General features: G+C 54.7%; 4 protein-coding genes across 4 annotated transcripts; 1 reads left to right on the top strand and 3 right to left on the bottom strand.

The window, feature by feature from the left end:
- Positions 1-105: 105 nt before the first annotated feature.
- Positions 106-4148, bottom strand: EI97DRAFT_187905 (PNTB-domain-containing protein). Its single transcript, XM_033793568.1, has 9 exons — positions 3321-4148; positions 3247-3263; positions 3100-3193; positions 2986-3048; positions 2669-2929; positions 2501-2618; positions 816-2452; positions 327-759; positions 106-266 (listed from the first exon to the last, which is right to left on the bottom strand). The coding sequence occupies exons 1-9, from the start codon at positions 4023-4025 to the stop codon at positions 235-237; spliced, it is 3360 nt and encodes a 1119-aa protein (XP_033657363.1). The 5' UTR covers positions 4026-4148; the 3' UTR covers positions 106-234.
- A 786-nt stretch (positions 4149-4934) lies between these two features.
- Positions 4935-9346, bottom strand: EI97DRAFT_430833 (uncharacterized protein). Its single transcript, XM_033797789.1, has 2 exons — positions 5463-9346; positions 4935-5400 (listed from the first exon to the last, which is right to left on the bottom strand). Exons 1-2 carry the CDS (start codon positions 9202-9204, stop codon positions 4955-4957), a joined length of 4188 nt encoding a protein of 1395 aa, XP_033657362.1. The 5' UTR covers positions 9205-9346; the 3' UTR covers positions 4935-4954.
- Positions 9347-10231: 885 nt separating this feature from the next.
- EI97DRAFT_448460 (endo-1,5-alpha-L-arabinosidase) lies at positions 10232-11371 on the bottom strand (the record flags this gene model as incomplete). Its single annotated transcript, XM_033800161.1, has 3 exons — positions 10232-10453; positions 10519-11001; positions 11102-11371. 3 exons carry the CDS (start codon positions 11369-11371, stop codon positions 10232-10234), a joined length of 975 nt encoding a protein of 324 aa, XP_033657361.1.
- Positions 11372-12095: 724 nt separating this feature from the next.
- Positions 12096-12281, top strand: EI97DRAFT_371165 (uncharacterized protein; the record flags this gene model as incomplete). Its single annotated transcript, XM_033795274.1, has 1 exon — positions 12096-12281. A coding segment is annotated over one exon (186 nt), but the record flags the coding sequence as incomplete, so codon positions are not given.
- Positions 12282-13081: the final 800 nt, after the last annotated feature.

Here is a 13081-nt window from a genome sequence, read left to right as displayed (position 1 = left end):
ACAAACGCTTTCCTTTCTTTTCCTTTCGTCTCTGGGTCAATCGAACAGGGTATACTCTGGTATATCCAAGGAACTCTTTATACATTTCTTATATGCCAAAGTATGGGTGGAAATGGAATCCCCGACATAGCCCTGTATATGTATGGAGATCGGCCATATGCCACACTCTACCTTCTTCATATACATCAAAAGACTGCCCCTCCGAGACCTTTGCAACAACCACTTACTTCACCCCTACTTCCTCTCCTCCAACGCGCGTTTGATAGCTACATCTCGTTAGCCCCATTCTCACCCAACAATCTCAGAAGAAGAAGAAAGTCTCTCACCATTACAGCTATCATTCGCATCCCCAAACAACATCTTGGCATTCTCCATATAAAACAACGGATTCGGCACATCGGCGTACCCGCTCGCCATGCCCCTCTTCATGACAACCACCTGCTTGCTCTTCCACGCATGCAGCACCGGCATGCCCGCGATGCTGCTCCCCGGCTCCAGCGCAATCGGGTTCACCGTGTCGTTGGCCCCAATCACGAGCGTCACGTCCGTGTCGCCGAAATCGTCGTTGATCTCGTCCATCTCGAGCACAATGTCGTACGGCACCGACGCTTCGGCCAGGAGCACGTTGCATTGGCCCGGCATGCGGCCCGCCACGGGGTGGATGGCGAAGCGCACGTTGACGCCGCGGGCGCGCAGGTATTTGACGAAGTCGGAGATGGCGTATTGGGCTTTGGCGACGGCCATGCCGTAGCCGACGACCTGGAGGGGGGAAAAAAGTCAGATATACATAGATTTGCAATGAGAGGTACACTCACGATGATGACATTCTCCGCATTGATCAGGGCATCTGCTACTTCCTCGGCGCTGGTCTTCGTCACGGTACCCTCAATCTTGGCCTGGCTCTGCTGTGTCGGTACGATGCCGCCAAAGAGCACGTTCGTCAATGATCGGTTCATCGCCACGCACATGATGTACGAGAGGATGGAGCCCGATACGCCGATCAGCGCGCCGACGGTCGTCAGAAGGGAGTTATCCAACATGAATCCTTCGGCGACCAGGGCGAAACCCGAATACGCGTTCAGCACCGTGATCACCACGGGCATATCGGCGCCGCCAATCGCCGCCGTCGTGGTATATCCTTTGATGAAACTGAGCACCGTGTTCCCCACGAGACACGCCGCACCTATCAGGGGCGCCCCAGGAGCCATGGTCAAGAACGCCCCCATGGTCGCCATGTTCATCCCAAGCAGAGACGTATTGACTAGATGGCGTCCAGGGAGAACGAGAGGCTTCGAGGACATCTTGCCAGCCAGTTTCAGGAAAGCAACGATGCTGCCGGTGAAGGTCACGCCGCCGATCAACACCCCGAGATAGGCGCTGACCATGTGCAGGGCGGAGATCTCCACGCCGGAATGCCCAAGGACACTGCCAATGCTAGTGAGAACGGCGGCGAGACCTACGACGGAGTGGAGGGCAGCCACAGTTTGCGGCAGGGAGGTGGGTGTGATGCGACGGCCGATGACCATTCCAGCAACGGTACCAAGCGTGGCGAGAGCACCGAATTGGACCAGGACATCCGTGTCAAAGCCGACAGCGAGGAGCGAAGCCAGAATACCAGAAAAGACACCGAGTATACCCAGAATGTTGCCACGACGGGCAGTCGCTTGAGAGGCCAATCCGGACAAGGAACTCACGCAGAGGATGCTGCTAACGAGATAGCCAGCTTGTACGAGACCCGCCATACCTGTGGAAGCTGCAGCAACGTACCCGCCACCAAAAAGAAGGGCAGGAATTGCATAGAGCCACGGGTACTCTGGAGGATCCGTAGGTCTCCGGAACATATCCAACATACGCTTGGTGATGACGAAGCCACCGGAAACGTTGACGAAGGCAAGGAGAACGGACAGTGCTCCGAGAGTCTGGGGAATCGTTTCCGGCAGATATCCACCGCCCATGACGAAGAAACCTCCGATTCCTACCATGCCTGAGATTGCATTGGTCACGCTCATGAGAGGAGAGTGCAGGGCGGGGGCGACGCCCCAGACGACTCGATAACCGATGAGGCTGGCCAGTGCGAAGGTGAAGGCATTGCCCATGAACATGGGTCCGGTATATTTGCCCAAGGCAAGTGCAGCAGTCATTCCGGCCGTGACCGTGGCGACTTGGCGACTTTGCTCCTGCCAAGGTGTGAGTTGGACGACGTTAGCAACTTGGTCCGCGGGAGATGGGGCCTTTGCAGCGGGTGCAGGTGGCGGGGCAGGTCGAGGAGCCGGAGGAAGAACCTTGCCATTGTATGTGACAATGGCACCACGAGTGACTTCGTCTTTGAGATCCACATCATAGTACTTTTCCTTCTTGTCCGGGGGTTGCAGAGAAAGCAAGAACTTGGTGATGTTGTTGGAGTACAGAGTCGAAGATTGAGTAGGCAAGCGAGATGGGAGATCAGTGTATCCTGCATAGGTTCAGTAACGTGCTGAGGAAATGGAAGAATTGCTTATACCGATAACGGTCACGCCCTCGTACTTGGAGAGTTTTCCTGGCACCGTAGCCTCGCAGTTCCCGCCGGCCTCGGCAGCAAGATCTACGACAACGGAGCCTGGTTTCATCGAGCTCAACATCTGGAACAATATCAGAAACACTGCCGTGATACAGAGATACCCGAACTCACAGCTTTCGTAATCAGCCTCGGCGCGGGTTTCCCGGGGATCAGGGCGGTAGTGACGACAATGTCGACTTCTCGACATTGCTCGTGGAACAGCTTCATTTCAGCCTCGATGAACTCCTTGGACATCTCCTTTGCGTAGCCTCCAGCTCCTGAGCCTTCCTCCTTGAGTTCTACCTCAATGAACTCGGCTCCGAGAGACTGAACCTGCTCGCGGGCGGCTGAGCGAGTGTCAAAGCCGCGTACAATGGCTCCCATACGTCGGGCCTAGCATCGGCTGTCAGGAGAGTAGATAGTGGTGAATTGTGTGACTGTGTACTTACAGTGGCGATTGCACTTAAACCAGCAACTCCAGCGCCAATAACGAGAACTTTGCAAGGGGGTATCTGGGATGCGTTAGACTATATCACCATGAAATTAGGCTCAGAGGAATGCACCTTTCCAGCAGCGGTGACCTGACCCGTGAGAAATCGACCAAAGTGATTGGAGGCTTCCAAGATGGCTTTATAACCAGCAATGTTCGCCATTGAGCTACAAGAGTTAGAACAGCAGAGTAGACAGCATATCCTGCGAGAGCTGCATACCTTAATGCATCAAAAACCTACATTTCGTCAGCCATGGATTCTCAAAGTCGAGGGGAAGGACGACAAAATCCTACCTGAGCACGCGAAATGCGCGGTACCATATCCATAGCAAATGCGGTGGCTTTCCTGGACGACAGTCTCTCTACGACCGCCTTATTCTGTACGGGATAGAGGAATGAGATGACGGTAGCGCCCTCGCGCATGGCGTCGACCTCGCTGTCCGGCCCATCGATGCTGGGAGCACGAACCTTGAGTAGGATATCGCTGTCTGCGAAGAGAGTCCTGCGGTCGACGTTCTTGGCGCCTGCTTGCTCGTAGGCTTCGTCGGTGAACTGGGCTTCCAGGCCGGCTCCACGCTCGATCAAGACCTGAGAGAAACCTTTCTTGAGCAGGAGCTTGACGTTCTGCGGGGTGATGGCAACACGACGCTCTCCGGGGTAGCTCTCCTTGGGGATGCCAACGGTGAGGGTGGAGTAGGGACCAGCGGTGAATGGGGGCGAGGTGGGGAACTCGTCGTCGTGTTCATGCGGATCGGGTGCTTGAGAGGCATGACGGACAATAGCGGTAGAGGACGTTTTCCGGATGTGGTTCTGGAGATGTAGTGGCCTGGGGGGACACAAGCTTAGAATGGCTGGTGGTTGGCGTTGCTCCAGTCGGCCTGAGGTGAATGCACGTGTGGTGACTCGAATCGCCCGAAAAGCGCAAGCAGCGAAGGCCGGGCGTCTCTGGACTCCAAAAGCGGCCACCCGCAAGCCCACGAGATTATGGGAGGCGCTCATGCTGGGCAGCTAGCACGAGCCCGTGTCACGGTGTCACAACCTAGAGAGTGGTGGAGTAGAAGCGGCGGCGGGGACCCGCATCTGATCGGATCTGCTGGGGGAGGCGTGCCGGCGCGACGACGGCGGTCGATTCAAGTAGAGGAGGGGACTGGGCAGAAGTAGACTACATAAGAGGGCAGAGGAGGATCAGGTACCTGGTTTTTCTCCCGGCCGCGCTTCGCCCTGCTGAGATGTGAATGTAAGTGCCTCAGTCACGCGTGCCAGTCTTTTGCCGTTTGAAGGTGTGAAAGTGTGTGGGGTGGACCGTGTGTGGTGCGGGGAAGCCAACATATGCACGGCATAATACATCTCCATGTGCCGCCCAACACTTCTTCGATGCGGCCATGCCATGTTCCCTCACGCAGAAACAGTGGAAAAGGTGGGATTTTGATACACGTGTCGCGCGTCTGAGTGAAGGCTCCTTCTTCGCCGGCGTCACCCAGAGAGCAGCGGTGGATGTGTGCGTCAGAGAAACTCCAAGTCCGCTCAGAGTGCCTGAGATATCATGTCCGAATACCCTCAGCCAATAATGCGCCGCCTGCATCAGGGCCCAATCGGGGAACCATGGCTTGTATATGAGCTTGGGAACTGCTCACTGGTACTATGGTACATCCCAACCGCCGCCGCAACAGGATCGCCACGCTCTCGGGACCCTGGAATATAAATCGCATATAAGTATATATACACGAGTACCTACCTATAGGTACATTAGATGCACGACATCCGCACCGCCGCTGGTCCGACCCGTACCACATAGACTCTCAGGGAGACCCGTTCCTGGCAGTGAATGGTAGTAATTATTTCAGCGTATTGATCAACGGTAGACATATGTACATGGGCGACAGGATATACAGCAGATATGCCTTGCCTCCGTCATGGCCATCCGCCTCTCAGGCCACCCCCAGCTGCCCGCCCCGGCCCTCCCTCACCTTGATGACCCTGCTCCTCATCACGGGTACATTTTCCTTGTCCGACTCCCCGCCAGTGTTGAGCAGCGGAAGCTCCACCCTCCCACGTTTTCCCTGCAGCGCATCCCGCATATCGACTGCAGAGTCGACGATCCCCAGCCCTTCGACCGCCGCTTCGAGCTGTCCCATGCCGCCGTCGGCATCCTCGACACAACGTCTTCCACCACGAACGCGAGCGGCGTGTTGCGCCTCCTCTGCCGAGCCGGGCAGGTAGATCCGTTTGGCTCCCAGCGTGCGCCGCATGTCCTCGAACAGCACCTCCATCGGGCAGATGTAGGCAATCCGATTGCGCTCGCACCATGCAAGCACGTGGCCTACGACGCGGTGCGTCCCGTTCTGCACCACCCAAGCGCCCGAGTCGCCGCCCACTGCCGTATTCATTAGCCTCTTTGCTTGCTCGCGTGCGTGCTGCGGTGTCCAAGAAACTTACTGCCAAAGTCGCCCTCGACATGCCAGCTCCTGGAGAATGTCTTGCGGCGGTAGATGCGGACAGAGCTCATAGCAGCGCCCACCATGCCCGCCTGCAGCCCCGATGTTCTCCCAAAGCAGTGCACATTCATCCCGCCCAGCTTATCCGCACTGGCAATGCCATTCGGATATTCGTCCTCCTCGGGGCGGTAATGGCGTCGACACACCGGTTGCTCCAGCTTCAAGGAAATCTCCCGCTGATCCGGCTCGAGTGTAGAATCAAAGCAGAACCGCCTTCCACCCTGCAAGAGGTTATAGGGTTGCAAACGGTCCTCGTTCAGTTTCAGTAGCGCCCAGTCAATCTCGTGCACGATCCCATCCCGATTCCAGCGGCGGATGCCGGAAGACGCGTGGACGTAGCCGAGCTCATGCGAGCACAGGTGATCGTCGTCTCGGTCCTCCTCGTTTGGGAAGAAGTCGTCGTCGACATCGTCAATGGCCGGTTGAGTGATCTTGATCTCGTCGCCTTCGCCCAGAGGGATCCCGGCAATGTCTCCCGTTGTACCTGCAGACGTGATGGAGTCGGCTAGATCGTCATCGTCGTCGAACTCGTCGTCGGATGCGAACTGAGAGTCGGAAAAGTCGAAGGACGCGTCATCTTCCTCGTCGCTCTTGTCAAGTTCGTCGTCCGAGAGCTCAAGCTCCCACATGGACGGCGGTAGGTCGGTCTCCATTTGCAAGCCAGGCTGGCTGCCCATGCCTGCTAGCATGCTGTCCATATCTCGTCTGGCGCTGGAGGGGACTGCATCTCCTTGGCGTGGGCCGCCGAATCCATCACCGGCTTCGCTCTCATCTTCGGAAGGAGCATCCAGCAGGTGATGGACACTCATCCCCATCGGCTCGTCGTCGACAAGCACTACTCCGCCATATGAGACTGGTGGGAGGTGTACGCCTCGAAATGCGCCAATGGACGCGCCGCATAGGGGACGCTGCTGGTGCCATGGATTCATGACCGGCATATCTGCACCGTACGTGTCGGTGTTCATCATGGAGCGGTGTGGTGGGTTCCTCCGGCGCGTCGAGCGATTGACTTTTGAACGGCGTACTTTGCCGCGACGGACTCTGAGATCATACACACTCTCGTCATAGCGGAACCTCCGACTCAAAAGCGCCTTCACCTTCGCTGTGCTGCTGCAAGTAACAAATATTGTAGGTCGCGCACTCGCCGCAGTCTCGCCTATCGCAACCAGGTCGATGCTTATAGTCTCATCAGAATCTTTCAGAGCGCGTTCGAGAAGGCGCTCCAGCCGAGGGAGCATCGTCGTGTGCCATTCGTCGACCATGGCGGGAGAGAACTTGACAGGCTGGAGGCGTAGCTTGGGGCGTGCGACGGGGTCCATCTCTCTCTGAATGGAGATAATGGACGTTAGGTAATTGCGCTGTTGCGTAGTGTGGTTCTCGGTTTCAACCTCAGGCTCTGGTGTTGGATATGATGTCACTCGCTCGGGAGGGCATGCTACCACGGCCGGAGGCGTCGACACCGCGAGCAAGGTCTGAATGGTGCTCGCACGTTTCGCTCTTCTTCGTCGCCAAGCCTTCTGGATAATTGTGATTTTTTCTCTGTAGTCTCTGAAAGACATCGGCCCACGGAAGCTGTCGGTTGATTCGGCATGTGAGGTGCGACTTTCTTTGTTACCCGCTGACACATCGCTTCTGTCCTGTGCTGCCGGAGGGGACAACACCTCTTCCTCCCGCGGACTGATGAAATGCGAGATGGACCTTCGAATTGATCCATGGCGAGACATTGAGGCTAGGTTCGGTGAGCTTCTTGGTGATGTCTTTGATAATGTTCTGGTCCGCTCTAGCACCTCGCTTCCCTTCTCGAACGCCCATCGCTTTGCGCTTCTGTGCGATGGACTTGGTGGCAGATCAGCCTCCGGAGCAGTGATGCCCTTACGTTTCAGTGGCGACGAGCTAGGAAGTGTATCCTGTGATCGTGAGCCGTCAAAATCGTAGCACGGCTCTGCCTCGTCCAGAAGGCAACATCTCTGCAACCTGATCCGAATCCGGTTATAGAGCTGCGAGAAGTGCTCCGGGTCCTCGGCTCCCGAGGCGATCTGGTCTGCTGTCCAGAAACAATCCCGAACCGCCTGCATATAAGCTGTTCCACATTTCGATGCTAAACGACGAGTGTAGACCTCCTCGACTCGTTGTTTGAAATCCGCAAGAGTGTATTTCGGTTTCCACAGGTCCGAGAGGGGGATCCAGAGACCAATCTCCAGCAGGATGAGGCCGAGACTGTACAGGTCGAAATGCGGGCCATGCTGTCTGTCTCTTTCTCCTGTAAACATGGGATCCTGGGGGTGACGGTAGATATTCAGGGGCTGGGGCTGGGTGGAGTCGGATGCGGTGATGTGGGAGTCAGAGAACAGGTCAAAAGCGCAGACGACCGGGGAGCGGAGAGCATATTGCAAGGCTTTGCTATTCGCAGAATGACACCTGCTCTTGCGGAACACGAGGATGTTACTGCTGTTCACATCTTTGTGAGCGAAGTTGTCGAGGTGGAGCTTGTTGAATGCCAGGCACAGTGTGAAGGCGAGTCGGAAGCGATCCTCTAAAGGGGGAGTGACACTTGTGGAGGTGTGCTCGGATTTCGATCCGGTCTGAAGAACACTGAGCAAGGTCACTGGTCGAAGATCCTCCAGGGGCTTGGAAGCGTCGTCCGCGCCAGAGTACACAAACGCAGGGAGTTCGAAGACAAGGCCGAACCGGGCCTGACTCAGATCCTCAAAGTAACCTAAGCATTTCAGAGTTCCATGATAGGTTTTCTCCTCAGAGAGGCGAGTCAAGATGGACAAGAGCTTTTCCAATCTGTCAATAGGGGGAGGAACTTGGGTCTCACGATACACGGGGTCAAATGCAGCATACTCTACCAGCACGGGAATCTCGGTAGGTCTGTTGCCGTCCGCCTTCCAGGGGTTGGTGAAACTACGCTGCGAGCGTAGCTTGCCTATCACTCGAGTGGAGGATGATACGCCAACGCTCTCATAGGGGGGTGGCTCCTCTTCGGGCAGGATCAGATCCGACAGAGACAGCCTTGGGGGTGTGTTCTGAACGGGCGAAGCCTCTGCTACAGTCGGGAAGGCAGGTTGTGTGGCAGGATTGATCAACGTCAGATCCGAGGCGTTGTATTCGGAGGAGAGAAAGACTGCTGTCGAGGAAGCAGGGCGAGGTGGAACGGGTTCAGCCTTGGAAGGAGAGTCGGTAGCCAGAGCATCGTCCCAACCCGTTCTTCGTGACCTAGAAAGGTCATACAGAATGTCGATGGAGGTAGTGAGGTCCCTGGCTAGGTCTTCGTACCGTGACCTGTCCGAGGCCGCCCACGCGGCACCATCAGATGGCCGACTACCCACTCCGCCCTTCTCATCGATGCCAGCTTTGACGTGCGCTTGCATCCCAGTGGGAAGCATGCGCTCGGCCTCGTCGAGAATGTCTTTAATCGTCCCGAGCACGCTTGTCACGGTCTCTGTCAAGCCAGCGCGCTCGACGCTCTCGGCGATGTCGTCCTGCTTCCCCTTCGCACTGTCGCTCCATTGCAGCCCCCACGCTATGAGGCGGTCCTTTTGTATCCGGTATTTGCGATGCAGCGCGTTCAGTTCGGGTTGCGTTTCGGGAGAGTCCTGCTCAACAACGGCGTCGCACGAGGCTTTGGTGTCGGTGTAGAGTTGTGTGAGCCGTCGCGGGAATCCGGTAATGGTGTCCATGGTTCACGGTGGATGCGCACTCATCAGCTGCGATAAACCAGTGGTTTCCTCACGCATGGGGAGAGGTCTTTGGAGATCTATAAGTAGGTCATGGTGGATGTGTGGTTATATCCAACAGAGTGCATTGGCGGGTGCCTAATCCCCTGCGCAACACGCAATGCCACGGGCGGGGATGGCGCGCTTCGCGGATCGATCGGATCGTGGCGGTGCAAGGCCCATCTCATGAGTATTGCCCCTTGGTGGTCCTCCACAAACGGACTCTCCGTTTCATCAGGCGCTCTTTGTTCTGAGATAGCGCACTAGACTCAGCTCGTAGGTTTATTAACGGGAGAAAAACCACAGTTGGGCAGACCCGGGCCATATCTCTTTTGCATGAGGCTGTTGGTGGTGAATGGATCAGAACTTCACGATCCAATCTCCTCCGCTCAACTGGCGCCAAGGGTACGGATGTTTCAGCTCTTTTCCCTCCGAAACCCATCCTACACAGTTGTTCGGTTATCTGCATCCGTCTACTAACAAAAAACATATCAAGTCGCGCGCTGTCGTCGAAATAATCCTGTCTGTCGCAGGTTGCGCTCCCGCGTATTTCTCAGTCCAACACCGCAAGTTTCAGCACACAAGCCACACTAACCTATTCAGACATTCACCCGTTGACGGCTCTCAAATTCAGTTTCACTGTTCACTAAAAGAGGCCGACAGAAGCCGATCAGATACAGAAGAAAAAGCGAAAATGCGTTGGTTGGGAACTTCAGCATGATTCCCCCCGATTCGCAGCCGTTCTTTCGCAGAGACGAATGGCAGTTATAGCTACACCACTAGGCCACCACCGCCATGATTCCACTGCAGTGATACGGACTATCAGCAAGTCGAAAGAGTAAGACAAGTCCGCCACTGTGGTTTATAAGAGCATTAATCCATGGCTACGGCAGACTACTCAAATGCGGGGTTAATTTGTTAGAATTCCTCGCAGAAAGTCGATTCCAGGTGACGTCGCACGCTTGGCCATTCATACAAGTAGAAGATCCGCTTATACAACCGGCCATCCACTCGAGAAGTCAATCTTGTTGACGCCAAATAGCTTCTGCCCATCGGCATACCCCACACGAGTATCGACATAGTGGTAGTACAGAACCGGTCCCAAGCTAGGATCATTAAACACGCCCTGACCGCCAGGGCCATATACGAACCCGTGGCTCTCAAGGACCGTCGTGCCTCCGCCTTCCGTACACTTCTTGCCGCTCTTATCAACCTATCCGACAGAATCAGAAATCCAGTCATCTAAGAGTATCCGGGAAAGGAAGGGGCAAGACTTACATAACCACCACCCGCACTCTTCGACCTACAAACCTGAATCCTATACTCCGCCCCAGGAGCCGGACGACTCTTATCAAACCCACAACATTTGCCCACCGAGAAAAACAAATAATAATAACCCCCATACCGAAACACGAACGCCGCCTCCTGCGCATGCTCCCCCTCAGGTTTAACCGCGATATTCACACTGCTAGCCCCATCCGCGGTCTGCAACGGCGGATTCCTCATGCGCACCTGGAATAGGCCGTTCCAGAAGGAGCCGAAGGACATGACGTAGTTGGAGCCGTCGTGGGCGAGGTTGCCGTCGATGGCGTTGTACAGTTTTCCGGATGAGGATGCGATGCCCGTGCTGCCGTGGTCGGTCCACGTGTTGGCGTCGAGGGAGGCGCTGGTCGCGACGCCGATGGCTGAGTCTTGCACGCCGAAGGTGGAGACTGAGTAGTAGAGGTAGTAGGTATTTCCTACTTTGGCTACGTCGGGGGCCTGGGGAATCAAATCAGCACTTCATTAATACCCTACCACCAAGGATTTGATCATGAGGCAGGAAGACAGTTTCATAGGTGTGAATGCGAAATCTGCCTACCCATAGATCCTGGTTCCCCGCTTTATTGATCTTCGACCCGTTCGGCAGTATCGCGCCTCTGTACACCCAGGGCCCCGTGATGCTCGGAGCAGAATGGATCGCAATCTTCCCGCCGGTCGAGAAGCGAAAGTATGTCCCATCGTCGCGGCGGATCAGCGCGGGATCATGGGCATTGGTACACACGCCCGTACATGCCAATGGATTCGCATATCCATGAACCAACGACGCGGACAGAGACACAATAGAATAGATGATTGTCCAAACACGCATTTTGCTTGTTTGTGCTCTGCTCGGAAGAAACAAGATGCCCAAGCAGCTGTTAATCTCCTAAAAGGCCTGAACCAGTCTGCTTAAGTAACTCTGCAAGACATATGCTAACCTGGGTTGTTTGCCTTGGTAGCGTGGATGGAATTATTCCTTGGTGGAAGCATCAAGTGGAGGTATTAAAGGAACGCCCCATCAGGGTATTCAAAACGCGCTTTAACATGCGTGAAACAAACTCGGGGATTTATTTTAGACTAGGCCTACATACGACCCAAAGCGGAATTCAGGATACATCAACTCGCCCATCAACTCGTGGGAATATGCGCGAACAGCCTCAACACCTGCTCTGGAAAGGATCACCAAACGCGGGGTGCCATGTCTACAGGGAAATTAACAGCGTGCAATTGAAGATGATGGAAGTAAACCAATGTGTAGGGGTAAAAAAAAGAATCTCCGGCACTAAGGATATGAAATTGCCGACCGTATATTTTTCCGGTGGGAACCCAGACAGACTCCATGTCCGCATTAGGTAGGTCGACTACCAATTGTATATTCTAATTGTATATTCAACTCTTGAGAGAATCGTGAATATAAAAGAAGTCCGCCAAAGAAAAATGACTTTGGAACATACCATGCAGCCGTGCCTTCGACGCCTTTCTGCAGAATGTAACTGCTTCGCTCGATCATCATCGCCCTGACAACAGTGAGCACTTGAGCCCATGCTGGGAATTTCACAAATCCCCTCATGAATCCCAATGGCAGCGATCCCTTCATAGTATATAATCAAGGGTACTACTACTTGACTATGACAACATGGACCGATATCCAGATCACGCGATCCAAGACGCTTGAGGGGTTGAAGAACAGTGAACGGAAGACGGTCTGGAAGGACAACAATAACACTAGATACTGTTAGGTCTAGACACCTAGGAAGTAGGTGTTGCTTAATAACTAATTTCCATAGCTCACATTCACGAGAAATACACTAGATTGACAGAAGTTGGCATATATATTATTCCGCAGGTCGTAGAGACGGCGACCTCGGTGGGCAGCGCTTTTTCGTTCTAAAGGGTAATGAAACACCGATTCTCTACATAGTAGTAGTGGGTATGTCTGCTCCTTTCATTCATCCGTCAGCAGCTTCACCTCCTAGCATTCCTGTACATCTTCGCCGGTCTTTGTATTGAGCCATGCTGATCGTGCTGCGCAGATTCTTCCTTTCCCCTGATGGTAAAGACTACTGGAATGTATCCATGCCACAGCTAATGCGAACGGCGCTTGTGACGGAAACAGGTATACCATGGCACAGAAGGTCAACTGAAAACCCGATGGGACTCCAGATTTCGGGCAGGCTGTGCGGTTGGGGCAATCCTCGGTCGGTCAAGGCGGAGAATGACGGACCTAGGTAACTAAGCCAATCCGACTACGGACCAGGAAATCTGATAAATAGAGAGGGAATGAAAGTGAAAGGAGAAAGTTGGGACGTTGTCCTCGCTTGTAATGCATGCCCTCTGCGTCATATGAAGGAACAAGTGGAGTGCTTGTACAAAGGCAGACTGCTGGATTAGACCACTTGCACTTCCAAGAAAAGTGCGGCCCTCTGGAAAAGCACAGAAGACAATAGAACTCGTATTTGCTGTGCAACCAACACAAGAACATGCAGCGACGTGACCTCGCGTAGGTTTCGTGTTCAGCCATGATGGGCTCGGCACGCGT

Source organism: Westerdykella ornata (assembly GCF_010094085.1).
Source record: "Westerdykella ornata strain CBS 379.55 unplaced genomic scaffold EI97scaffold_3, whole genome shotgun sequence".
Classification (NCBI taxonomy): Eukaryota; Fungi; Ascomycota; class Dothideomycetes; order Pleosporales; family Sporormiaceae; genus Westerdykella; species Westerdykella ornata.
This window is presented reverse-complemented; position numbering and strand designations above follow the sequence as displayed.

Coding starts and splice junctions, on each gene's coding strand:
- EI97DRAFT_187905 (XM_033793568.1), bottom strand. CDS start 4,025: ATGAGCGCCTCCCATAATCTCGTGGGCTTGCGGGTGGCCGCTTTTGGA. Junction 2,453..2,500: donor CGAGGGCGTGACCGTTATCG/GTATAAGCAATT, acceptor GAACCTATGCAG/GATACACTGATCTCCCATCT. Junction 267..326: donor TGCGAATGATAGCTGTAATG/GTGAGAGACTTT, acceptor AACGAGATGTAG/CTATCAAACGCGCGTTGGAG.
- EI97DRAFT_430833 (XM_033797789.1), bottom strand. CDS start 9,204: ATGGACACCATTACCGGATTCCCGCGACGGCTCACACAACTCTACACC. Junction 5,401..5,462: donor TGTCGAGGGCGACTTTGGCA/GTAAGTTTCTTG, acceptor TGAATACGGCAG/TGGGCGGCGACTCGGGCGCT.